At 35.5% G+C, this 27,160-nt stretch overlaps 2 protein-coding genes across 7 annotated transcripts in view; one reads left to right on the forward strand and one right to left on the reverse strand.

Moving 5' to 3' along the window:
- The window catches only part of SGTB (small glutamine rich tetratricopeptide repeat co-chaperone beta), a 69,121-nt gene extending 58,410 nt beyond the window's left edge, over nucleotides 1-10,711 (forward strand). The window contains exons 7-12 of one of the 3 annotated variants that reach the window (XM_047799285.1): nucleotides 2,116-2,220; nucleotides 6,604-6,742; nucleotides 6,845-6,907; nucleotides 7,278-7,315; nucleotides 7,557-7,640; nucleotides 8,919-10,502. In XM_047799285.1, the coding sequence (XP_047655241.1) occupies nucleotides 2,116-2,220; nucleotides 6,604-6,742; nucleotides 6,845-6,907; nucleotides 7,278-7,315; nucleotides 7,557-7,640; nucleotides 8,919-9,030 (541 nt within the window). In that variant the 3' untranslated portion in view covers nucleotides 9,031-10,502. Of the gene's footprint in view, nucleotides 1-2,115; nucleotides 2,221-6,603; nucleotides 6,743-6,844; nucleotides 6,908-7,277; nucleotides 7,316-7,556; nucleotides 7,641-8,918 lie in introns of all 3 variants that reach the window. The other 2 variants (XM_047799346.1, XM_047799211.1) reach the window with 2 other exon arrangements.
- Nucleotides 10,712-13,775: 3,064 nt separating this feature from the next.
- TRAPPC13 (trafficking protein particle complex subunit 13) overlaps nucleotides 13,776-27,160 on the reverse strand; it is a 36,989-nt gene continuing 23,604 nt past the window's right edge. Inside the window, exons 7-13 of one of the 4 annotated variants that reach the window (XM_047751913.1) lie at nucleotides 26,062-26,106; nucleotides 22,221-22,238; nucleotides 19,593-19,726; nucleotides 17,902-18,100; nucleotides 16,744-16,844; nucleotides 14,171-14,318; nucleotides 13,776-14,045 (exon numbers count right to left, since the gene is read on the reverse strand). In XM_047751913.1, coding sequence (XP_047607869.1) covers nucleotides 13,938-14,045; nucleotides 14,171-14,318; nucleotides 16,744-16,844; nucleotides 17,902-18,100; nucleotides 19,593-19,726; nucleotides 22,221-22,238; nucleotides 26,062-26,106 — 753 coding nt within the window. In that variant the 3' untranslated portion in view covers nucleotides 13,776-13,937. Of the gene's footprint in view, nucleotides 14,046-14,170; nucleotides 14,322-16,743; nucleotides 16,845-17,901; nucleotides 18,101-19,592; nucleotides 19,727-22,220; nucleotides 22,239-26,061; nucleotides 26,107-27,160 lie in introns of all 4 variants that reach the window. The other 3 variants (XM_047751826.1, XM_047752060.1, XM_047751989.1) reach the window with 3 other exon arrangements.

The following is a 27,160-nucleotide window of genomic DNA, read 5'->3' on the forward strand; positions in this document are numbered from 1 at the left end:
TATATATAATGTTCTTGAAAGTTACTTGAATTCTTTCCTTTTGATAAACAGTCATTGGTTTTATTCCATTTGAAGGTTTGCTTTTTCATCCTTTTCAAAGTGTGATTCCTGTTTCTATCCCATTTGCCCATTTCCACTCTTTCTCTAGAGGATGAGAGTGAGAATTTTATTACAGGTTTGACTTCTGAGTCATGTATATGTTTTTCATAAAATTAAACTAAAAAGATTGATAATAAATGATGATTCTCTATATGCTTAATAATGCTCATTTTTTATGTCTAATATTAATGTTTCTACACCAGCTTTCTTTTGCTTGGTTTTCAGTTTGCCTTATTGTATTTGTCTATCCCTTTAACTTCAAGCTGTGTGTGCTTATGTTTTAGGACATCTTTTTTTTTTTTTTTTTTTGGTCATTTTTTACTTTTTAGGCCCGCACCCTCGGCATATGGAGGTTCCCAGACTAGGGGTCTAATCAGAGCTACAGCCGCCGGCCTATGCCACAGCCATAGTAATGCCAGATCTGAGCTGCATCTGTGACCTACACCATAGCTCATGGCAATGCTGGATCCTTAACCCACTGAGTGAGGCCAGGGTTCGAGCCCACAACCTCATGGTTCCTAGTCAGATTCATTTCTGCTGTGCCATGATGGGAATTCCTTAGGTGACATCTTATGTATGTGGTTTGATAATCTGATGTTTATTTAGGTACCTTTGCAATTGTGTACATATTTGAATTATTTTCTGCTATCTTATATTTTGTCTTCTTTCCCCTTTGCTTCTCACTCTTTCTTTTTCTTTTCTTTTTTTTTTTTTTTGCCTTCTATTGTACTATTAGTTTTACTTCATTTTTTCTTTCTGATTATTTGGAAGTGGTACATTTTATATCTTTTCTTCAGTGGTCATTTTTAATGGACATTCTTGTCATCCTCTTAGTTTTGTGTTGAGTATTTGGTGAAACAAACTCATACTGCTTTTTCACATGAACTACCAAAGTAGGTTTGTTGAATATTCTGCTTTCATATTTAGATTTTTTTTTTAACTCAAGCAAAGAATGCTATGTGTTGCTTTTTTTTTTTTCAAGGTTTATAATCTTAGTTTGAGAAGGAAGAGTCTCAGTCATGTACTTTATTATAAAGATTGACAGAAAACTGGTCTCCCAACCTTTTCTTTAGTTTGTCAACCCTTAGCTATTCTCCTCCCCCCCAGGAATCTAAGCACTATCGAGGCCAGGGATATTATTTTGATTACTGTTCTATCCATTATGTCTAGAAAAGTATCTGTGTACATTAGCGCTCTTAATACCTTAGTTGAATGAATAAAGTAGAAATACTTAATTTGGAGAAGAAGGAATGGGGTGGTGGTGGGAAAGAGGGTAGGAGACATTACAGAACTGTTTAGTTTGAAGGACTTGTGTGTAGAACAGTAATTCTACTTGATTAGTACAGCCCTGAGGGTCGATATAAATGCTCCTACAGGGAAATAGAGAACAGTCTGCTATCAGGATTGTGTGGAGTGGAGTCAGTGGCTTCATTATATTGTCAAGTCTCAGTTATTCCAGGAAAGTTTTGTTAGGGGTAACCAAGATGGGATTAAATGGTCCTTAACTGCTGTGAGATTCTGTGCTAAGTAGATGGAGTACATTGCTATACTTAATTTACAGCCAGATTTAGGCTCCACAGGTTAAGTTTCAGTTTTCATCTTAGACTCGTAGATGATCTTAACCCTACTAGTAAAGTGATCATTTAACAGCACAGCACTCTGAGTGGTCATTCACAGCAGTCACTCACTCTGTGCACCTCCCTAGTAATCCCAGATGCCTTGGTATTTTCAGTTTTCTGTTTGGGCAAATTAGAACAGCAATAAGTAGGTAGATCAGCTGTAGGGTTCTTGTGTTTATCTTTTCTCTAGCAAAGGAAGCTGTGAAAAGCAAACTGCATATTTTCTCTGAATTTTGTTTCTGAGCTTTCATTTGATCATAGAATTATCTTGATTTAGATATTTACTGGGAAAGATGCACAAATTGGGACAAGGAAAATGTAGTTTTATTAGAACCTAGAAATCCGAATTAGTGCCTTGAATGCTTCTTATGATAAAAATCTCTTCTCTTTCTCATAGGGCTGCTGCTCAGAGTAAACTGGGTCACTACACAGATGCAATAAAGGATTGTGAAAAAGCAATAGCAATTGATTCAAAATACAGCAAGGCCTATGGGAGAATGGGGTAAGTTCTGGGAGAATGATTAGAACAGTACCAAGATAGTGCCACATATGGTGTTCTTAATGGCTTGGTTTTGAATTTCCTGCTTAACACTGCAATTTATGAACTAGTAAGAAGATAAATATAACATTCAGGGAGAAAATGACTGCAATTTCTGTGACTTGGGAGAGAGTTGATTAGTGCATGATGAATGGTTGTTGGAGAAAATCATACAACCATACCGAGTAGACCCACTTCATATTCAAGGCCACACGTCTCAAGTGTGGCAGATAATCCTACTACACTTCTAAATTCATCATACCACTCTCTGAGTTGACTCACACCTACTCTTTTCAAATTTCCACTACACATTCCATGGTAACTCTTAACTTTTTACTCAGTTGAAAAAACAGGTGCATTTAGAAGAAAAGCGACTCATCTTTTTACTTGCAAACCCACCGGTCTACCTGCATTTGCATTTATACAGATTGCCTTTTTTCCTGTGGAAATGGGAGGGTTCTTATTTAAGACTACTGCATTCCTTCATGATTTAGATCTCATCCCTTTGTACCTTCTTCAGGACTTTACACTTGTGATCATCTCCTTTATCTTCCACAACACCAGTTGCCTTATCTCTAACAATGATGATGACTGTGTGAAGAGATCATAAAAAATCATCTGTTAGACCTATCCTTGTACCCACCTACCTCATCCCTCAGTTCCTCTTTCTCTGCAAGGGCCCTGAGAGTTGTCTGCACTTGCTGTCTCATATTTACCATCACTTATTCTTTCCTCAGCTCACTCCAGTAGGACTTTGTTTGTGTCACTGTACTGAGAACTCTATTCAAGATCACCAGTTGTCTGTATTTTGCCAAGGTCAATATTTGGTTCTGTATCCTCACGCTACCCCACCTTTTGGTATTTGGCATGATTAACTTCTTTTTAAAATATTTCATCCTGTAGGCTTTTCTGACACCACACTTCCCGGTTTTCCTTTTTTTTCACTGGATTCCCTTTTCCAGTCTAGTTCTTACTGGTTCCTCCTCCTCCTCTGCCACTTCTAAATAATGGTGTGCTTCATCGTTCCTTCCTCTGCCGTTGCTGTTTCTCTGTCTATATTCTCTCTTTGATTTCACCCTCTCCCATGCTTTTAAAGTCCAACCACAGCCAATGCTCTGTATTCATGAATTCTGTATTTATGAATTCACTTACCTGCTAAAAAATTTTTTGTAATTCCAATTCTGTACTCACTGTACTTTTGTGGTCATCTACACCATGGTGAAAAACTTGAGGAGTTCCCGTCATGGCTCAGTGGTTAACAAATGCAACTAGGAACCAAGAGGTTGCGGGTTCGATCCCTGTCCTTGCTCAGTGGGTTAAGGATCTGGCGTTGCCATGAGCTGTGGTGTAGGTCGCAGACGTGGCTCAGATCCTGCATTGCTGTGGCTGTGGTGTAGGCCAGGGGCTACAGCTCCTATTAGACCCTAGCCTGGGAATCTCCATGTGCCACGGGAGCAGCCCTAGAAAGGGCAAAAAGACAAAAACAATAACAACAACAACAACAAAAATCTTGAGTCACATGACACACAAGATCTCAGGTGAGATCAGATAAGGCAGTGTTTCAGCTGTCATGCTATAAAATGAGTGTCCTTTCACAGTCTATTTAGTGCTGTATTTTTTGCATTTGTGTGCTTTTTGTTGTTGATTTGCCTATTTACAGTGGCCACCAAGCAGGCTGAAGTGTTGTCTAGTGCTCCTGTGTACGAGAAGGCTGTAATGTGCCTCATCAAGAAAATACATGTGTGAGATGTTTTTTTATGAATGAATTAGTGCAATTGGCAGTGATTTCAATGCTAGTGAATCAATGATATTAAATAAGCTTTCTTTAAATAGAAACACGTAAAACAAAGTTATATATTGAATGGTTGATGAAAATGTTATGACTAGAGGCTCACAGGAACATAATCCTCTATCTCCCCTGGGAGCAATTGTTCAGTGTTTGCTAATCAGTGTTTGCGGTGACTTTGTAGAATATAATTACTGTGGATGATGAGAATCAACTGTATATGTGGACGAATCTCTTAAGTTATATGTCTGAACTGCATACTCACATATTCAACTACTTTTCATCTCCACTTATGTGTTTAATAGGCATTTTAAACTTTAACATGTCCCAAACAGAACTCTTTATTACTTCTTACATCTTGCTCATCTCATTAAATGTACTATTATTCTACCTCCACTCGAAAGCCTAGGGGTCATCATTTATTCTTATTAGACCTGACATATTCTAATCTTTCAGCAAGTCCTGCCCATTCTAGCTTCCACATATTCTTTGCATTCAAGCATTGATTGCTCTTTTGTTTACAACCCTAGTCAGATTACTATCTCTTACCTAGGCTACTGCAATAGCTTTTTAACTGGTCTCCCACCTTCACTCTCCCCATCCATGTTGAACCTCTACACAGAAGCCAGAGTGTGCTTTCCAAAGCTTAATTTGGATTATGTCATTCTACTGCAGCCAGAATAAAACGCAGACTCCACACCATGGTCCTTTCATACTCTCTGACACCATCTCTTCCCACACTTTGTTTTCTGTGCTCCTCCTCAGCCTTCATCCTGTTCCTTAAGCATACCAAGCTTGCATCTTGGCAGGGCCTCGGGGTTTTTTTTTTTTTTTTTTTTTTGCTGCTTCTTAAAAGATTTCTTCTCTCATTTTCACATGAATGCCTTCTTCTTTTTGTTCAGGTCCTTTCAATGTGGCTGCTTTTGAGCAGCTCTCCTATTCATTCTCTTTAATATTATTCTTTTTTATTTGCACATTTATTGTATGTCTTCCCCAGGTAGAATGAAATCTTCTTAAACTCACTTTACCTTTTTCATAGTGGAATCTAAAATAGTATCTGGTACATGGTAAGATTCCAGTAATACATATTGACTGTTGATTAACTGAGGACTATGAAGAAATATCTTTCATGGTTGACTCGTAGAAAACAATTAAGTTCCGAGATTTTTTTTTTTTTTTCTATGATTGGGTATTATAGTTTATCTAGATCAGAAGTCTGTGAGATAAGTTAGCCAAGAAATACTTAGAGTAGTTTGTTAAAAATAAACTTAGAAAAAAAAATTTAAAAACCTCATTACTATCTCTCCATATATACCATTATTGTTTAGTTCTGAAGTAATTTTCCAACATTAAATTCCAAATAAGTGGAGGAAAATATTTAGTAACTAACTCTTTGACCTGTGCTTGGGATAATAATGTGTTATTTGAGTCATAAACCTTGCTGATTTCATCTGTTTAATAATTAGGATGTCTTATTCGGGAGTAGTTAGCTGATATCCCATGGTCTGCTATTATTTATCATGGCTCAATGTCTCTTAAGAAGGAAGAAATAGAGTGGCACGTTAGGAAGCACAGATCTACTTCAGAGTTCTTAAAATGGTTTTAGCATCATGGAGTTACATGACCACAAAAGTGTTAGCTTACATTTTTTTTTTTTTCTCTTTAAAGCTGCACTTGCGGCATATGGAGGTTCCCAGGCTAGGGGTCGAATCTGAGCTACAGCTGCTGGCCTACACCACAGCCACAGCTACGCCAGATCTGAGCCATGTCTGCGACCTACACCACAGCTCATGGTAACGCCGGATCCTGAACCCACTGAGCAAGGCCAGAATTGAACCCGCAACCTCATGGTTCCTAGTCAGATTTGTATCTGCTGTGCCACAACGGGAACTCCAACATCTTTATGGAGCTTAATCATTCATAAGTCAAATTATTTAACATAGGGGGCTCAAAAATGGAAGAGAATGTAAAGTTTGTTTCTAATCGTTAAGTTGTTGATTCATGTAGGACAGCCAAGGTTATCACCAAGCAGAATGGAGAGAGTCCAACTTGTACAGAATCTTGGAATTAGAAGGAAGTGATACTCCTGTGAACCAAAGTACAGTCAACCCTTGAACAGTGTGGGGGTTTGATCTGATCTGCTGTGATCAAAAATCCATGTATAACTTACAGTCAGCCCTCTGTATCTGCAGATTTAACCAACCTCATATCATGTGTTACTGTAGTATTTACTGTTGAAAAAAATGTACATATATGTGGACCTGTGTTGTTCAAACACTTGTCCGGGGGTCAACTGTACAATGAATAAATTAAGTGCAATACTGGGGTTCTCTCGTGGTGTAGTGGGTTAAGGATCCAGCATTGTCACTGCTATGGCAAGGGTTCAATCCCTGGCCTGGGATGTTCCACATGTCATGGAGGACAGCCAACAAAGAAAGAAAGAAAGAAAGAAAGTGTAATCTGGATTCAAACTGAATACCAAGATAGATGTTTGACTATATATGTGGTGTCCTGATGTTCTTTAATCATACATCTTATGCTCTTATACCGTATTCTTTCAGCCTGGCCCTCACTGCCATGAATAAATTTGAAGAAGCTGTTACAAGTTATCAGAAGGCATTAGATCTTGATCCTGAAAATGACTCCTATAAGTCAAATCTGAAAATAGCAGAACAGAAGTTAAGAGAGGTATCTAGTCCTGTAAGTTACTAATATCAAATTAGTGAAATATTTTGTCGTTCAGAGTTTATTTTAATCAAATTGTAGTGGTTAGAATAATTCTCAGACATAATTGTTTTACAGACAGGAACTGGATTGAGCTTTGACATGGCCAGCTTAATAAATAATCCAGCCTTCATTAGTATGGTGAGTATATTTCCTTTTCTGCTTTGCTGGCTCTATTTTCTGTTATAACTGTATAGTTTCAAACTTTTTAGAAACAAGAAAGAGAGCTTTTGTAATAGCAGTGGTGGGAGAGTAGTGATATGATTCTCTGACTGAGGTTTTTAACCTGCCAATGTACTGCTTTGTGAAAAAGCCATGGGTAGACTTCAGGAAGTCCATGGATTCCCTGGAATTATAGATGAAAATTTGTGTACATGGATATGTGCATTTTTTTAGGGACAGAAGTATGTATTTAATCAGATTGGCAAAGGGGTTTGCTTAAAAAAAAAACTTTGTTAAGATCTCTAAATATTAACTGCCTTTAATGGGAGATGCCATTTTTCAATTCCAGGCAGCAAGTTTAATGCAGAATCCTCAAGTTCAACAGCTGTAAGTATATAGAAAGAGCATATTAGATCTCCTCCTTCCACCTGTCAGGCTCCAAATTTGAGCACATTAGTTCCGAAATGATAATACTGGTCCAAATGGCAGTCAGCTGGAACTTAAAGCCATATCCATTTGGCCTAATCTTTGACACAATGTGGATATGCCTACCTGCTTTTCCTTGGCCAGTGCCCTGCTTGTTCAGAATATATGTCAATTCCTGTGATCTATCTTTTGCCTATTCTAGAATGTCAGGAATGATGACAAACGCTATTGGGGGACCTGCTGCTGGAGTTGGGGGCCTAACTGACCTGTCTAGCCTCATCCAAGCGTAAGTGTTAATTAAAATAGAAATAGTAAAAAAGTACTTTATGTTTTACAGTTTGTCTCTAAGGTGAAGGGACCAAGGGTTTCTTTTTTATTTTTATATTTTACTGTTAGTATCAGTGACCTCATTAGTTATTAAAGTTTAAAGTAGTTTATAGGAGTTCCCATTGTGGTTCGGTGTGTTAAAAACCCCATAGTGTCCATGAGGATGAGGGTTTGATTCCCTAGCCTTGTTCAGTCAGTTAAGGATCCAGCGTGGCTGCAAGCTGTGGTGTAGGGTCGTTGATGCAGCTTGGATCTGGTGTTGCTGTGGCTGTGGTGTAGGCCGTAACTGCAGCTCTAACTCGACCCCTGGCCCTGGGAACTTCTGTATGATGCAGGTGCAGCCGTAAGAAGGAAAAAAAAGTAGTTTATAAATTGAAAATTTCTGACTGAAGGGTAGGAACCCAAAAGCAGCTCAAGAAAATCTTTATCAGCAATTGGAATAGCTACTTAAGGATGTAAATGAAAGTTAAATATCTACTTAAAGTACATAAGAATTTAGGTACATATGTACTGAAAAATAATTTATTGTATATAATTAGTGTTCAGACAACTGAGGAAACTGTTTTATTTAAACTTTTCCAGTGCATGCTATCTTTATAGGAACTTGTTTCATCTCATTTACTTGAATACATTATTTTCACTTCCATCCAAGTTGCTTAATTAGGCTATTGCGCTTTGGAATCTGTGTGATGCTGTCACTGGAAATATTATATGAAGCAACAAAGAGAGATCCTTAAGTGGCATGATTATAGTGATACCTAACACTTGCAGTTGGGAGGCACACACTTAGGAATCTGGATTAAATTTCTTTGGCTCTCTAAAATCAGTCCTGTTAGGTGACTTCATAAGCATCCCAAATTGGGTGTAAAAGCTGTTATATGAGAGAATAAGACTTGACTACAAGAATAAATACCTTGCATTATGTATGTGCACATATGACAAAAGCACATAGCCATTTGCTTATTTGTGGTTAAGCACTGGGGTGGTGGTGGTGGTGGTCACTCAATTCAGGAACTCACTGTTTAGCTTAGGTGCTTCATTTGTTATAAAGAACACTTAGTAATGCTCTATGGAGGCATTGGTAAACTTGCAGATACCAAAGTCATGAATCTAAACTTGGTGTTAAAGAAAAACATTTCCATCTGGGTATTATCCACAACTTTTGCAGTTCTTTTTGCATTGGTATTGTGTGACTGGAAATTCTCTAATTCATACTGCTTTTTACTCTTTACTACAGGGGACAGCAGTTTGCTCAGCAGATACAACAACAGAATCCTGAACTTATAGAGCAGCTTAGAAATCACATCCGGAGCAGGTCGTTCAGCAGCAGCACTGATGAACATTCCTGACTTGACCAGGGTGCCTAGCCCAGAATGCAAATAGCGATGGCTCTGAAGTGTTTGCTGTAAATAGTGGCCAAAACAAAAAGAAATCTAAACATGTCTAGATAATAGGTTTATCACAAACAGACTTGAACATGTTTCCTTTGTAAATGAGTCATCAGTAGCCTTGTTAAGTGCCAGTATAGCAGGGTTCCAGGGTTCCATTTTCAAATCTTCATATTTGTATACTATACTTAATAGAAAAGTATATTTATTGAACAGTAGGGGCTGTTTATTGGTGAGTTCTCTAGCACCGAATTTCTGTTAGGAAACTTTGTGAAAGAGAAGATGACCAAGAATAAAGGTTTCTCATGCTGATTTAGGAGAAGTATACTTGCCACTGAGTAGCATCTTTAGAGAGAAGAAATTCATTACCTGGGTTTCGCTTGGATAGTGCTGTCAGTAGTGAATATATACCACAGGAGCCAGTACTATCTTTAATGCTGCTTGTTCTGTTGGGTGATGGAATCTTAAGAGCTGGTGGAAAGCAGTATTCCATGTTTAGAAAACAAAATAATAGATGATGTGAATGTATAGAAAGTGAAGGTAGGATGCTCAGGTTTTTTGCTTAGTTCTTAACCAATCTTGCCTGCAGTTTAGTATTGAAAAGCATGGCCAATTAAGCTAAGTACATAGTAAAATACGTTTAGAAATCCTTAATAACACTGGCTAGGTCAGTTGAATTCAGGTTCACTAGCACAGTTTCCCCAGTTGTGACTTTATCATGGAAAACTCTCAAATATATCTACATTTAGTCAATGGCTTGGCCCTTAAGTTAAGGATTTTCTAAATGGTATTTAATTATGTGCCTGTAAATACTGAATTTCTTTTTAAACTCAGTAATTATTTGATGGCTTACACAAAGCATCTGTCACTAACACTGCTTGTTCATGTAATCGTCTGCAATAATTTGACTTGGCATGTTGCTTTTATGCTTAACCTTAATTTGATGCAGCTGATGATAGGGGACTTGAAATATTTTATTGGAACTAGAATACATATTACTTAGTGGAGAGAAGTGGCATTAAGTATTAGAGAATGGCCTTAACTACAGGTGAGGGATGAGACTGTTCTGATTCCAACTGGAATGTCTTTGGTTTGTTCATCATGCAATTGGTAGAGTTGGCAAGCAGATAATGGATTCACATGTGTTGTGAGAGAAAGCTGAAAGTAATATAAAATTAAATCAGTAGTCCATATGTGGCCCTAAAAAGACAAAAAAAAAAAAATTTAAATCAGTACTACTTACTATCATCAGGGCCTTAGTATAACTGTTCTCCTCAAAAGGCTACTTAGTATCTTGAAGTTTAAAAAACAGCTTTCCCTTTCTTTCCCTTTGTGAGATTAGAACAATGTTCTATAATTTCACTGCAAGAATTACCTGGATGGGAGTTCCAGTTGTGGCTCAGCGGTAACAAACCTGACTAGTATCCATGAGGATGTGGGTTCAATTGCTGGCCTTGCTCAGTGGGTTAAGGATCCAGCATTGCCATGAGCTGTGGTGTAGGTCACAGACATGGCTTGGATCCCTCACTGCTGTGGCTGTGGTGAAGGCCAAAAGCTGCAGCTCCGATTCAACCTTTAGCTTAGCCTGGGAACTTCCGTATGCTGCAAGTGCAGACCTAAAAAGCAAAAAAAAAAAAAAAAAAAAGAATTACCTAAGAATTTGTTAAAATGTAGATTCAGGGAGTTCCCAGGCGGCTCAATGGGTTAAAGATCTGCTCCAGTGCAGGTGCGATCCCTGGTCTGGGAACTTCTGCTGCTTCAGGCATTGCCAAAAAACAAAACAAAGAAAAATGCAGATTCAGGAGCATACTTTTCAATTCTTATTTAGTTCCTGTAATAAGGCCTAGGAATTACCATTCAGACAGTACCAAGTGGTTCTGATGTAGGTGCAAAGGTCTCTAATTTAAAGCAACACTAGGTTAGAGATTTTTCCTCAGAGCAGCAAATACCTACCTGCCTAGGCTTAGGCTACAAAGCAGAGCTACATGAACCTATAGTTTTGGCCAGAGAATAGCAGGACTTGAAGCTAAGCCTTCTGAATTAAATCCCCTATATTGCATCTAAACCAGCTTAAGTTTTTAATGAAGTTAAATTCAGCTCCTGTATTCCAATGTTACATAGAATGAAGTACTAACTAATCATAGGGAAGTGATTACTGTGATGAAAATAAGAAAAAATCAAAACAAAACAAAACCAGAGTTGATCCTTAATTATCCAGTGTTGAGTAAGAAAAGGTTTAGCATAACTCTTTTGAGTGCATAAAAATGTTATTGGATCAATGAAATTGTTAAGTCTCTAGCTGACTGACCAGTAAGATAGAAAAAATATGAACAGTGGTATCAAAATGAAAGAGGGGCTATCACTGCAGATCCTGTAGACATTAAAAGGATATTTAGAAGGTATTACGACCAACTCTAGGTCCATATATTTAACAACTTAGATGAAACAAATTCCTTGTAAAAGACAAATTCCCAAAGCTCACTGAAGAAATAAGATACATCCTCTAGAAAAGTAAGCTGCAAGCCCAAATGATTTCAATGGTGAATTAATTCTGCCAAACATTTAATATCAATTCTATACAATCTCTTCTAGAAAACAGAAGAGGAAACACTTCCCAACACATTTTATTTAGCCATTACTTTGATACCAAGATCAAAGACATTATAAGAAAAAAAACACTTTACAACAATGTCTTCATTGTTAATATCTGTAGTTAAGGTAGCCATTCTTTTTACATGAAATAATGAGAATTTCTATATTTCTTCATTTTACTTTTCTAGTTTGTTTCTTTTCTAATATACTACCCATAATAAATTAAATCTAGAAATCTGTCCACTTACCTGGATTTCCATTCTGTTCAAGCCATTTTTGCCTTTAAGTACTTTCATCACTTTGGAATCACTGCATTGCATGCTATTCCAAAGTTCTGTGTAGCTGGATTGTGCTAGCTACTCTTAAAATTATAAAGAATGCCCCAAATGTTATTTTGCTTGTCTCAAACAAGAAGGCATTAAAGTACATCTTTATATCCATTCTACTTAGGAACTACTGACTTCCATTAACCACATTTCATTATAGCAGCTATATCTGTTATGATGCTATGTAAAACTTACAATGTCCTTTTTATGCAAATGACATTTTTACTTAATGTATCAAATTGTTTATCTAGTTTTTATAATATGGTTTAAAAGATTCTTTCTAAGATGACATTATATAACCTTTACTTAAAGAATGTGTCTAGGTTACTGCTTATAAAAGGAGACCTTGTAATTAAGTCAAATTATATAGCAGATTCCAAGTGATCATTAAATGTTACTTCTAAAATTTGAAACAGAGTGAAATAGAAGGTTCTGTCAGGAGAGGATGCTTGAATATCAGTTGAAGGACCTAGGGCAGTGGCTATAAAGTCTTATTTCATCATTTAATCAATCATATACATTTTCCAGAACATTGTAAATCAACTATAATAAAAAAATTTTAAAAATCGTATATATTTTGAAGGAAAGACAGACTTCAATTTTACACTGCTTGCACTTTATTTTGCACAGACATTTCATTAATTACCTCTCCAACTTAAGGGCAAATCTCAATCTGAATATAGCATTCATTATGGACCAAATAATTTGTCATGGCAATAAATAATTATGCATTTAAGAAAAATCAATTTTTGTATTTGACTTAATGCACTATTACAATTAAGCAATTATATATATATATATATATATATATATATATATATATATCCTCGAATTTCAACTTAACAAAATAAGTTTTTATTTAACAGGATTAGTTTTTGTTTTCAAAATACTGAAACTTTTATTATATTCATGTTGCAAAGTTGTATAAAGTCTTTCTCACTGTTTTGTTTATGGCATAACTAAATTAGTATGATTACATGCAGAGACAGAAAGTTTTATAATATTAATACAGGCTGAAGAGTTCAAAATCAAATATCAGAAGCTGGAAATCCTTTAAGTATGCCTTATGAAAATAAGGCTTATTTTTCAATGGAAAAAACACCAGGATTTTTTGGCTTAGAAATAGAAATAATCAGGCTTCTTAGTTCAGAGTTAGGAGAATAATCAGCAATTTGAGAAATAAAACCAGTTCTGCTCTGCTGTTAGTAATTGAAACTTAGACATGTGTGTTTGCATGTACACAAACATAGATACCAGTACAACAGTCTCGAAAACAACTAGAAAAACTCATAGTATTAGCAAATACAAGATCATACAAGGACCACCCCAGCTGTTTCAAACTTTTTTTGTTGACGGAGGAAAATAACTGAGGTAAACAGAAATACTTCTAAATAAAGTATGATATGAATTTTGAAATTTTGAGGAACAATTGTACCTTCTAGATTGAAGTCAGTAAACTGTGGCCTGCAGGCCACATCTGGCCAGTTGCCTGTTTTTTTAAATGCTGCTGTGCATTTTTTGTCTGCTGGCTACTTTTATACTACAACAGCAAAGTTGAGTGTTTTCAACAGAGACCACATGTCCTATAAAGTCTAAAATATTCAGTATTTGGCCCTTTACATGAAAAGTTTGGTTTCTGAGATTCCTGGTAGGGGCAAATGGCCTCAAATATGGAGCTTTGGGAGATCAAAGTCCAGTGGTCATTTAAAAGGAAAACAAAATAGCATGTATAGAAAATATACAAATGTTCATGTAAAATGTAACTCAGAAGATAAAATCACTAGATGGTTCTTTTCAAAACACATATTTAATATTTTAAATGTTTTACAGGAAAGAAATTTAAATAATATAGAATTATTCTTACTGTTGATTTGATCATTTTACAAAGGTGACAAAAATACAGAAAAGTTCTGGGAAAGTCGATGAAAAGCATAATTTTAGAAATTTTCTTCAGCTTTCCACTTTAACGACTGAAGATACCACACAGACTTGTGCAATGTCATCATATTCATATGTTCTCTTTAAGAACGTGTCTGTTAGTCTTAAGCCGGAGACGCTCTATGGAGAGAAAAATATAGATCTAAGTTTTCATTCCTTGGTGATGACCAGAGAAAGAATGGATAGAATAAGTGACTAAGGGCTAATGGCCCCCAAATACTGAAATTATTGAAAAGAGAGCATACTTGCAGTCCCTGTACTGAAGACAGCAGAGTAAGGGCAAGGCAGAGAGAAGAACTTGGATGGAGCTTTCCAAGCTGTCTTCCTGAAATACCACACCAGTGGATAGAGTTGGTATTGCACATTTCCAAAACGAGATCCATCGTCCTTTCACTGCTAGAGGAATCAGAAAAACAGGAATAAATCTTGTTCCTTTCACAAAGAGGTACTGTGATATTTCTTTCTCTCTTGCCAGTGAATTTCTTTTCTAGGTGTCCAGGAGAAAACCAGGAAGATAAATGAAAAGTCATCATATGATTATTATTTTACTTAAGACAGGATCAGGAAAATGAAAGGAGACGGTATCTTTTGGCACTGAGACTAATCTGATGTCTGGATGTAGGCCTTCTGGTTCTTTTACTGAACACTGGTTCCCTGGTGCCAAGCTGTGAACAGTTTTGCCTTTTTTCTGGGAGACTTCCAGACATCTGTGTCTAATCTTTTTACTATATATCATTCTTAACTCTGTTAGGTACTCTACAGGAAAGAAAAAGATAAAACTGAGTCTGGTCTAGTGCTTTATCTACTTAATCTATGTTCCTTTACCATGCAGATAGCACGGAAATGACTGGCAAGATTTATAAGAAGTAGAATTATTCAGGTGGTTACTTAACATGAAAAGACTACTTCTGCTTATAACTGATAACCAAAGTTGAACATAAATTTATTAAGAAAACTTTTAATGAATATATGCACATTGCTTTTTTTTCTTAAAAACCCCAAAGGCTCAGAAAAAGAGTCTGCTACTGTACCACCATTCATGACTACTTTAACTCTTTAAGCTCTTTTTCTCCTCTTCATAGTTGTCTCCACATTTTTAAATACTTATTTAAATTTTAAATTTAAACTTGATTTTTAGACATACTGACTTAATGATACTTAGCTTTTATATGTCTCTGTCTCCCCCAGGTTTGAAATTTTCAGTGTGCCACAGATCAGTTTAGGTACACTACATGAAGTTTCTCATTAAATGTCACAAAAATTCAGTAAGTATATGTTGTGCGTATTTGTGTGTTATGGGGGGTGGTTGTAATCCCGTTTTTATAGACGAGGAAACTGAAGATCTGAGAAACAAATGCTTTTTACAAAACTTATTTGAGTCACCAAAAGGTAAAGTGAACACCAAAATAAACAGGATTTCTTTTTCTTTTTTTTTCCTGTCTTTTCTACGGCCACACTCGAGGCATATGGAGGTTCCCAGGTTAGGGGTCCAATTGGAGTTCTAGCTGCCGGCCTACACCAGAGCTACAGCAGCGCCAGATCCAAGCCATGTCTGCGACCTACACCACAGCTCACGGCAACACCGGATCCTTAACCCACTGAGCAAGACAGGGATCGAACCCACAACCTCATGGTTCCTAGTCGGATTTGTTAACCACTGAGCCACGCCAGGAACTCCAGGATTTCTTGATTTATTATAGCACTTTTTCATTTGGTCAATAACTGATTTATTATAACATAAGAAAATGGAAAACAAACAAAAACCCTGAAAGTACACCTTATACGCACAGCATTTTTATCCTGTGTGTGTTGTTTACTGAGCTCCTATGATACAGCAGGCAATGCCATTTTATAATGCTGGATGAGACATGATCCCTTCTCTTGAATTACTCATAATCCAGTGAGGAAAAGACTAACAATTACAGCACTATATTAATGTCACTAAAAAACTCTATTAACATTTTCTATGGTAGAGAAAGGAATGATTGTGTGTGGGAAGTTTAGCTTTATAGGGGTATTTTTGTAATTCTGAAGGATGAATACTTCTTATCTCCCTAATATCGTAAAGTTAGAAAGGGCTACATAATTAGAAAAGACTGTACATTCAGACTATGAGGATTGGGATTCATTACCGGAATATTATCAAAATGCCCCAACTAATAATACATACCATTAACTCAAGTAGTAGCAAAGTGATAAGACTGGGGTTTAATCCTAGTTTTTTCTGGCTTCAAAGGCTTGTGGTCTTTGCTTCCCAATAGATAGATTATACTCTACTATCAAAACCTTGTCTTCCAATCTGTGATTATCCCTTAAATTTATAACCAATTTTTACTTAATACTAAGGATACCGTTCAGGTATAAGTATGGCTCAGAAAAATCTATCTTACTACAGTAAATCCACAATGCATTATTCCATAAGAACCTACTAGTTCATGTTTTAGTAGCTGAAGTGTGAAGGAAGTATAAACAAGGAAAAGAAGAAGGACTCTGAAGTCAAATACAGCCAACTTCAAATTCTGACCCCATCTTTTCTAGCTCTGAGCATGAATAAGTCACAATGTTTAAACTGGCTTTCGCTTGCACAGAATGTGAATAATTAGTACCTACCTCATATGTATGGAAGTAAAATATAGAAAATGCCTGGTATAGTAGGACCTCTAAAATATGTAGTATATAGCTACCAGATGAACTTTACAGCATTCAATGTCAACATCAGAGAAGACTATACGGCAAGAGGAAACTTACAAGCAGGTAGCATATTTAAAAGGGTTAAAATTTCTCTCTTAGGTAGGTGAGGAAGAAATACTAGCATTACCTGCAGTTTGTTATTTTACAAGTAATATGAAACGGTTCTTCTAGGTTAACGGTATCTGGGATTGTCTCCAAAGACAATCTAACATCTCCATAACCTGGAGCCTAAGAGAAAAATCAGTACAGTTAACATACATCTATTACAAAAAACTTTTCCATTTTAATGAAGATAACTCAGCCATTCTACTGTTTGTAACTTCTTTTCCTACTACTACCTGCACAATAGCACTATAGACCCTGACTTTTATATATATATATATATATAATTAGTCCATGTTTAATAGCATTAAAATAAATCTCAGAGGTTAATAGTAAAGAAATTTCAGGGAGTCTGATCTTAAAGGGATGCTTTCCAAAGATACTGTAGCTTAAACACATAGAACTCTACATAGCTAAGGTTACTGTCTAAATGGGAGATCACTGAAATGATCCAAGAAGAAAATCATATCCATTCACAAGACAATAGCAGAGACAGACCATAGAATCAGGCTGTATTTTAGAATAGGCTCAGTGATAATCTTTTTTTTTTTCCTTACAATTATTACCTCCAATATTAAAAGAAAAGTAAATTTTAGAATCTATCTCAGTAGGTAGTATTCAGTATAAAGGAATGATTCTATAGCATATTCTCACCAGCACAGGAAAAGGAAGCCTAGTAGTTGTCCATACTCTCTGAGTGGAAATTAGGTAAAATATCCAGCCAATGTTTATAGGACAAACTGGGGTGGGACTCACCTGAATTTCAGATGACCCACATTTTAAATATCTTAAAAAAAGGTATGAACTGAGGAGGTAAATGTAGTATAAGTCCAAGAGTTCCAAGAGACAGCAAAAAAAAGAGAACTTTAATAGTCAGAAAAACAGTGAAAGTCAGAAAAAGTGAGCATGAATCACCATAGGAGGGAACAACTGATATGCAGATATTTTGTTTAGTAAATTCAAAAACTATGTATGAAGGATAAATTTCAACATTTCCCATTCATCTCAATATTAATTTTCTACTTAGAGATCAGTGAAATTATTAGTTTTTTTATTCTCTACAATATTAATGCCTTTTATAGTACTCTGATTTTTAGTGACAGACCTAGGAAAATTTAAGTTGTTCTAACTATCTGACCCCCCACACACCAAAACTCCTAACAGCATTTTTTTCTAGACTCACCATTCTTTGCAGCTGGCTGGTCTGTAATCTTCCCCTTTCACCTAGATTTGTTTTCCATACTATATCCAGTTTTCCAATTACTGTTACTCCCTTAATGATGCCTGCTTTTTCTGCAAACTCCTTCTTGGGTTTTAGGCAGTACAAGTACTGGCGTGTATCCATTGGCTGCAAATATGCTCTTGACCCAAAGGTAGTTACACTGAGGGGTGGAGACAGAGATGAAAAAAATTCCCTAGAATCTTTTAAAAGAAAAACCACAGCTGGGATTGATCCTCTGGACACAAACTGAATGATTTACCACCCAAAGATCTAGAATACAACACATTGGTGGCTCCAACACAAATGAAAAGGACTTGTACTAAGAGGGACTTATTTTTCTTTAATTTTTTTAAGTTGATGTGGAAAATCTTGAGATTCTTTCTAACAGAATTCAACACACTACCTAAAGTATTGGATATGTATCAATTAACTGAAAAAATGCATACAAATCAGACCCTTAAATATCCTGTCCCTTTTCTCTAAAATTATGGAAGAAATTAGAGTAAAAAGAAACCATTCTTAACAATCATTTTCAAAATGAACTAAAAGATCAGGAAAAGAGTGGAAAATTATGGTTTTCCTCTGTGGGGGTATGAGAGGTTACAAACTTGACTATAACCACCAAAATAAGATAAAAACAAATTTTTCATTCTTGATTAATAAAATCAGGTACTTTCTCCAGCTCTAACCTTCTTATTCATATTAATGTCAACCCTACATTTATTCTTCTAAATTAGCTAAAGATGTGTATTTCATTTTCAAAAAAATTAAATCATCTACTTCCTATGCTCATTTCTCTTGACATTGAGAGGATATTTCTTTTTAAAACTCACTGCTCACTCTTACCCTAATTTCTCATCATTCCTTCCCATGCCTCAGTCTTATCATTTGTGGGATAAGGATGAAAGGTTCTATATTAATGTCCCTGAACTATTATAAAAATTAAAAGAATACGGAGTTCCTGTTGTGGCTCAGGGGGTTAAGGACTCAACCCTTCTGTGAGGATGCAGGTTCAATCCCTGGCCTCACTCACTGGGTTAAGGATCTAGCATTGCTGCAAGCTGTGGTGTAAGTCGCAGATGTGGCTCAGGTCTGGTGTTGTGGCTGTGATATAGATCAGCAGCTGCAGCTCCCATTTGACCCGTAGCCTGGGAACTTCCATATGCTGCAGGTATGGCCATAAAAAAGAAAAAAAAGTCCTTCAAGTACAAATGGCTAGGACCTTATTTCTTTGGGAAGGGAAGGATGAACAGGTCTATTACAAGAGATAATTTTTAGGGCAGTGAAACTATTTTACATAATATAGTCATGATGGCTACATGTCATTTACATATGTCAAAAACCACAGAGTGCATAAAACAAAGGTGAACACTATTTAAACTATGGAATGTAGTGAATAATAAATATTAATATTTGTTCACCGATGATAAAAAATGTGCCACATTAAAACAAGATGTAAATAATAGGGGACCCTGTAAGTGAGAAGGAGGACATGTGGGAACTCTGTGCTTTCTGATCAATTTTTTTGTGAATATAAAATTTTTCTTATAAAATTAAGTCTATAATTTAAAAAAAATATAAACCACCCCCGAGTGACAATGTTAAGAAAATTTTATGTCTTTAAAAATAAACACTTCATAGTTTGTATTTACCATTCTCCATCTTGGTTGACTGAATTTAATTCTGCTACATTGTACATTATAGATGGCTCCAATGAAACTTTCTCCATAAACATGGGTGAGGTTGTAATATTCTGAATCTGGGCTTCGAGAAATACTTCATCAGTCTGAAAATAGGAAAAAAAAAGTCCACCAAAGTATGATGGATAATGTATTTACCTCAACAAAAATATCTGATTTATAGGAAGAGAAAACATTAACCACAAATGTGATTAGTACATGCCTGCAAATCAAAGTTATCATAATTAATGCAAGAAAAGAAGTCTTTATCCTAACATAATTAACAGGGGCAAAGTCAAGTGTTAGTCAATTGATAACTTGTCAAACAATGGATGGGGGGATAACTATAATTTTTTTTGTATTGACATCCAAAAATGATTAAATGGAATTGCATTTACATATTGCCTAAATTTTCTAGTAAGTCATTAAAATGTTAAACTGTAATTCAGTATAATGAATATACCCATGAACCTATGATTTCAGAAATGTGTTAAGATAATTAGGTCTTCATTATAATATTCCAGTGTAATTTAACTTCGATTTCATATTACCTCAATTTAGATAGTATAGTGAATAATCTGTTTTATGCTCTTACAGGATTTAGGTTTTTATTTACTTTTTAAAAATTTTTTTTGCTTTTTAGGGCCACACCTGTGGCATATGGAGGTTCCCAGGCTAGGGGTCTCATTGGGGCTACAGCTGCCGGCCTACTCCACACACACAGCAATGCCACATCTGTGACCTACATCACAGCTCACGGCAATGCTGGATTCTTCACCTGCTGAGCAAGGCCAGGGATGGGACCTGCAATCTCATGGTTCTCAGACGGATTCACATCTGCTGTGCCACAGTGGGAACTCCGAACTTTTTAATTAAAGCAAATTTTTTAGTGGTCACTAGTGATTTCTTCTTCATTGTAATTATGAATTATGCTTGACAATCTGTGAGTTTCTAAATCAAACAAAAGGTAATTTGTAGTCTTAGTGAAAGACTTGAAAACATGCTGCACAGCAGTATTTTATTTATTTCATTTCATTTCATTTTAGTCTTTTTTGCCTTTTTTTTCTAGGGCCGCTCCCTCGGCATATGGAGGTCCCCAGGCTAGGGGTCGAATCAGAGCTGTAGCCACCAGCCTATGCCAGAGCCACAGCAACGCGGGATCTGAGCCAAGTCTGCAACCTACACCGCAGCTCAGGGCAACGCCGGATCCCCAACCCACTGAGCAAGGCCAGGGACCGAACCCGCAACCTCATGGTTCCTAGTCGGATTCATTAACCATTGCACCACGACGGGAACTGCTGTACAGCAGTATTTTAGTCAGTGGGTAACTTACATATGTATTTTGACATAATTTTTTAATTTCCTGATTATTTAATGCTAAACATCCTTTTTTTAATGCTGTTTTGTTATTTTGAGATTTGTAATTAAAAAATAACAGACAACTTGGCTTGTTTTTGATACAAACCTATACATAAAATGGTATACTAAGGATATTCTAGAATTATTTTGTTCAAAAGTTTCATAGTAATATATATATTTCTGTGTGTGTGTGTGTGTACAGATAGATAGGTAGATAGATAAAGCTAAATAAACTATGACCAAAAAATGTTGGCACTTATGAGCTTTTTTAACACTGAATCCAGGAAAATGTAAATCAGTTGCAAAAATATAATGATGAAGTTATGCTTTGGTGTATTATTATTTAAAATAAAACAGATTCTTTAGTCCTTTGCACATGACCTCAAATGAAATAGAAATACATGGATTTGTCAGTTTAAAACAATGTATGCATTTAGAGACATTATTCTATTACTTTTTCTAAAAAAAAAGTAAATATATCCCATCAATCCATTGCTTAAAAAAATAACCATAAACCCATATTTCAAATTTTAAAATGTAATTTTCTGCATAAATTTAGAAGAGCTTAGATAAAATGAAAGAAAAACAAGCAGCATAATGGAAAATTAAGTTAGTTTGAACAGTTAGGATTAAATAACTTGATGTGAAAAATTAAAATAAGAATTCAGTGCCAAGGCAGTTGATAATGTTATTGCATATGTAATGTCTTATAAACAAATGCTGCTTATATTAAGAAGAAATTTGAAAATATGATTTTAGCCAACTTGGGAAAATTTGAAAAACAGCAGAAAAGCTGTTTACTGTTATCAAAGGGCCATCTTTACTTGATCCAAACTTAAAACTAAAACCACTGTGCATCTGAAGATGAATTTCAGCTACATACCTTATTCAAAAAATTGATGTTTGGTAGCATGTTTTATATTAGAGATGTTAAAAATGCCAAGGCTATTTTAAACTAAGTTAACATGCCTCTGTTAAAAAATACCTACAGGAAAAACACTGAAAATAGAAATATAATTGTGTCACTATGACAATTTAGTCTCTGATCTATTTTTTTCTCCATAGAATAAGACAATCGACATAACATAAAAAGCACAAATTATATACATTTTTTGAAGTCACATAAGTAGTATTCACAACTAACTATTTTTCCATTATGATTTGTAAAGTGAGATTAATTAGGCAGAGTCAAAAGTGGTTAATAAGAAAAGCATATAAATTTATAATAAAAAATCAAATTACCACAGAACTGAGGTCACTCTAATGGAAAAATAAAAAAGAAAAATTAGAAAAATCAGATTAAATGTTAAAGAAAAAGAATAACTAACTTTAAAATAAAATGCATTTCTGCATTTTTTTAAATTTACTAAACAAGACAGCATTAGTAAAACAAAGACGTAAACAGAAAGTAACATAAAGAACTATGACAAATCATTTTTCTAAAAAGGTGAAACTGCTAAAGTTAAATGAATGGAGAAGAACACTATACGTGAATACTTAAACAGAACCAAATATTCAGTGGCATATCTTGGGCGAGAGAGGTCTATCCCATGACTTTTTAGTTCTATAAATTCTTTAACTACATTGTAATTCTTCATAGATTAGGATGGTTATGCACTATTTGCCACATTCAGACTAGATATACACTGTGTAGCTTCTCCTAAATTTATCCAATAATGGAATAATTTTTCAAAGAGCATCTTGGGTGATTAGCATTCCACTGATTATACTTCTGGAATGCTGGGCTAGACCACTTCAGACAACTGAAGTTTATTCTCTTCTTGTTAAACAGATTTCAGTTTTTTCATATGTACTGCTAAAGATACCTATTTACCAAAGCCTGTCTCAAATGTCACCTCTTTCAATAAACACAAAGCTGGACCTCGCTTTTCACCTCTCAATGTTCTTAAAATGTAAGCACACTTCATGATCAAGGTAGGTAGGGGTAGTGCTTACATTACAGTTATGTCTGTCTCCTCCAATAGACCTAAGTACCTTGAGGACTGGGTACGTGTTCCGTTTATATGTATTTCTCTTCAGTAGCTGGCATGAAGCTCTGTATCCAGGAGGTGACCAAATGTTTGAAGCCTAGTTTCTAATGTCACCATTTGTTTTTAAACAATGCTTTTGTATTTTAGAAGATTACAACAAAGTTTCTCTCATAACTTGTTTTCCTCTGGGTGATTCATATATTATTAGAATTTTTAGAAGCAGAATAAATAAGATCTTTGAGACAAATAAAATAGATCTTTGAGACAAATGTGGAGCTATAACAGTTGTGTAAGAACTGTGGTGTGTAGAGTATTAAACATAACCTACTGGTATTAGTGTGGTTTATTAATTCCTACAATTTACCTGAATTTCCCATTTGGGGTCTATAGAATGTGCCTCATGCTACAGGCAGTAACATATCTGCCTAATACCAGATATCTTAGAAAGACTCTAAATGCTATTTATTCACTCCTCATTTTTAAAGAAATGTCTATTTTCAAAAGTTTAGTATTTCACGAAATTTTTTTAGCTGAAGTTTGTTGGCGAAGTTTAAAGATTATGTCCATATTTAATGTTAACTGAAAAAAGCAGCAAACAAAATTGTTAATATGATCATAGTAACAGAGTATTACATATAGATGAGTAAAGACTAAAAGAGTATATGGACTAATGAAGAACCAATTACTTTTTGGTGTGGTGGAATTGTAGGGTTTTTCCTTTCTTTTTGGGGAGTATGCTACTTTTATATTATTCATGGAATAACCAGCAATTAAAAAAACAATTTGCAACTTACTCTGAATATTAGTGTGATAAAACTGCTTGACAAGTATTTTAATATACCACCATATTTCAACAAAAAAACCCTAAAATAGTTTAATATGTCCCTTCCTAGGAGCCAATTATAGAGAAAAAACCAACTTACGGCCCTATTCTTAATTTTTTTTAATTTGTTTATTTCCTTTTTGGGGCTGCACCTGTGGCACATGGAACTTTCCATGCTGGAGGTTGAAATGGAGCTGCAGCTACCAGCCTACACCACAGCCACGGCCACAGCAACATGGCATCTGGGTCTGCCAGAGCCGGGTCTGCGACGTATACCACAGCTCACAGAAACAACAGATCCTTAACCCCGAGTGAGGCCAGGGATCAAACCCACATCCTCATAGATACTAGTTGGGTTTGTTACCGCTGAGCCATAATGGGAACTCCACCCCTATTTATCTTTAATTTTCCAATATATCTATTCTACCAGCATAGATACTATTCTTCCCTCATACTATAAATGAAATCTTTCCTAGCAAAATGGTAAATTAAGACTATTTAAAATTTACCAAGCTGGATAGCTATACTATAATTAATTGACAGTATATTACTAATAAAAAAATAGAATATGCAGTATTCCAAATCCCTTATCACCCAAAAGAAATGTCAACTCTTTAAATATGTAATAATCCCCTTGATGAGACTATATCCTCCCATCAAATATGTATACTCTTGGAGTTCCCTGGTGGCGTGGTGGTTAAGAACTTAGCATTTTCACTGCTGTGGCTGGGGTTTGATCCCAGGCCTGGGAACTTTTCTATGCCCTGGGTATAGCCAAAAAACAAAACCCCCCAAAAGTATACTCTTCACTATGTACTCAATGTTCATTTGTATTTGCAACTCTGCTTGGAATGCCTTCAGTGCTCTGACACCTTGACAATTCTTTTTTTTTTGGTCTTTTCTAGGGCTGCACCTGTGACATATGGAGATTCCAAGGCTAGGGGTCTAATCGGAGCTGTAGCTGCTGGCCTATACTAGAGCCACAGCAACGTGGGCAACCTACACCACAGCTCAAAGCAACACTGGATCCTTAACCCACTGAGCAAAGTCAGGGATCGAACCTGCAACCTCATGGTTCCTGTGTCGGATTAGTTAACCACTGTGCCACAATGGGAACTCAGACACCTTGACAATTCTAACACCTATTCTTTCCAGACGCCAATGCAGTTCTCTTCATTTTCCATGAAGCTTCTTCAGACTACTCCAAAATCTCATTCTAAGAATTCCTGCAGCACATTGTTTTACATCATTCTCTTTGGTTTCAATATATACTGTACTAGTTATTTTATGCACTTTTTTCTTTTCCTAATAGGTCTTTACTGTGGGTTAGGTTCCTTATCTTAGATGCTTTAGATTGCTTTGTTGTAGCACAAACTTTATTGTGAATAAAAACTCTTATGTTGATGGTAAAAAATATCTATCAAATTTGACGTGTGATTGCGCACTTCTGATCATTTGGTTTTGGAGTAATAGACATAATTTTCATTTAAAAATGCTATATTTGAATATCTTTGAGTATATCACTGTGTTATGAAATACATGGTTTTGGGGGGTGAGTAAGAGGCCCATTAGGATCTCTACTTTTTTTGGAGCTCTGGATACAAGAATGAAATAGAATTTTGTAAAAGAAATCCAAGCAATAAAACCTTTTCTTTATGGCAAATTCTATTTTATCTCTTTTGGTAAGAAGGGAGATTATCTTCTATTCTAAGAGTTATTTCTTTTTATATTTTTGCCAAATTTATTTCTCCTCAAGGAGCATTTCAAGCCAGTCACTAAACTTGACAACCTAACTCTGGCTGGCACAGTGATTTCCCAGGACAAAGAATTTAATATGCTGAACTCTTCCTAATATTTTTCTAAGTGAATGTTAAATCTTTTTTGCAGGGTTAGGTCCACCTCAATTTTTGTAATATAAGAAACACATTTATAAGTACTTAACAGGCTGCTCATGTTTAGAGGAAGTAACGGCAACCATTAAATGGAAGCATAGGGCAATCATTTAATGAAAGGGGGTGGAAGTCTCACAAAATTAATGAGAATAAAAATCAAGGCATACTGATTCCATGTAAGTTGAAAATAGCAGATTAAAGGAGATCTATAATGAAATTATTCACTTTTGATTGAACTCTATACTCATTTTCCACAATTTGTAGTCATATCAGCAATTTACTCTGATATGAAAAGAAATGTAATACATGGGAATTTAAGTCAAATAAGATCTTAAAGTTGATTGAACCTGAAATCTCATTAGGTGCCCAACACTTACCTCTGCATTGTAAAATTTGGTTTTCACATCCAATGGTTTGAGAACCTAGTTGAATAAAGCATATCAATCAAAGGAGATTATTATTCTTTTGCCACTTTGTTTTGAATCATAGGACTTAAATTTGTCAAAGGCATTTTCCAATTTTAATTGTAACAGCCTTTTCTAATGGATATGCAATACTCTTGTAAAAACAAACAAACTAAAAACAATCTCAAATGCATTTTTTATTTTCAGTTTTTTTTTGCTTTTTAGGGCCAAACCCACAGCATATGGAGGTTCCCAGGCTAAGGGTCCAATCAGAGCTATAGCTGCCAGCCTACACCAGAGCCATAGCAACATCAGATCTGAGCCATGTCTGAGACCTACACCACAGCTCATGGCAACGCCAGATTTTTAACCCACTGAGCAAGGCCAGGGATTGCACCCCCAACCTCATGGTTCCTAGTTTCTGCTACGCCATGATGGGAACTCCCCAAATGCATTTTTCAAAAGCTATCATAATTTCTTGACTAGGTGATAGTTACATGAGTTATGTGGATTTGCATTTCATAATATTTTGTTAAACAACATGTATCTTTTTGTGTATTATTTATATATTTCACAAAACATACTTATCAAATTAATTGAACTTTTTTGTTTTAGAAAGCATGAAAAATCTTAAACAAAAACAACAGCAACAAAGTTTTTCCTATTGATAGCACTTTTTCTTTCAGTTACAAACAGAGGAATGAAAAATACATACAGTATCATATTTAGATCTATGCAGCTATATATGGTCATCTCATCTCCCCATCCACATACATACATGTATTAAACCAGTGGTTTTTAAATTATTTTCTGATCATGGACTTTGAAAATTGGGTGTAAATTCAAAATTCTAACTACAATTTCAGTGACTCATGGAGTCTCTGAAGGAAGCTTGGTCCACTTAGCCCAAGACAATAATCTCTCACTTAAATATTTCTTTAGAAAGTTGGTATTATTTATACTTATTTTATCTGGACTTTATACTCATTTTAGCCTTCTTCTAGATTCTTGTATTTTTGGTCAGGACATGAAAGCAGAACAATTTTTTGTTGTGGATAAAAAAAATATTACA

This window comes from Phacochoerus africanus, chromosome 1, assembly GCF_016906955.1.
Source record: "Phacochoerus africanus isolate WHEZ1 chromosome 1, ROS_Pafr_v1, whole genome shotgun sequence".
In the NCBI taxonomy this organism is placed as follows: Eukaryota; Metazoa; Chordata; class Mammalia; order Artiodactyla; family Suidae; genus Phacochoerus; species Phacochoerus africanus.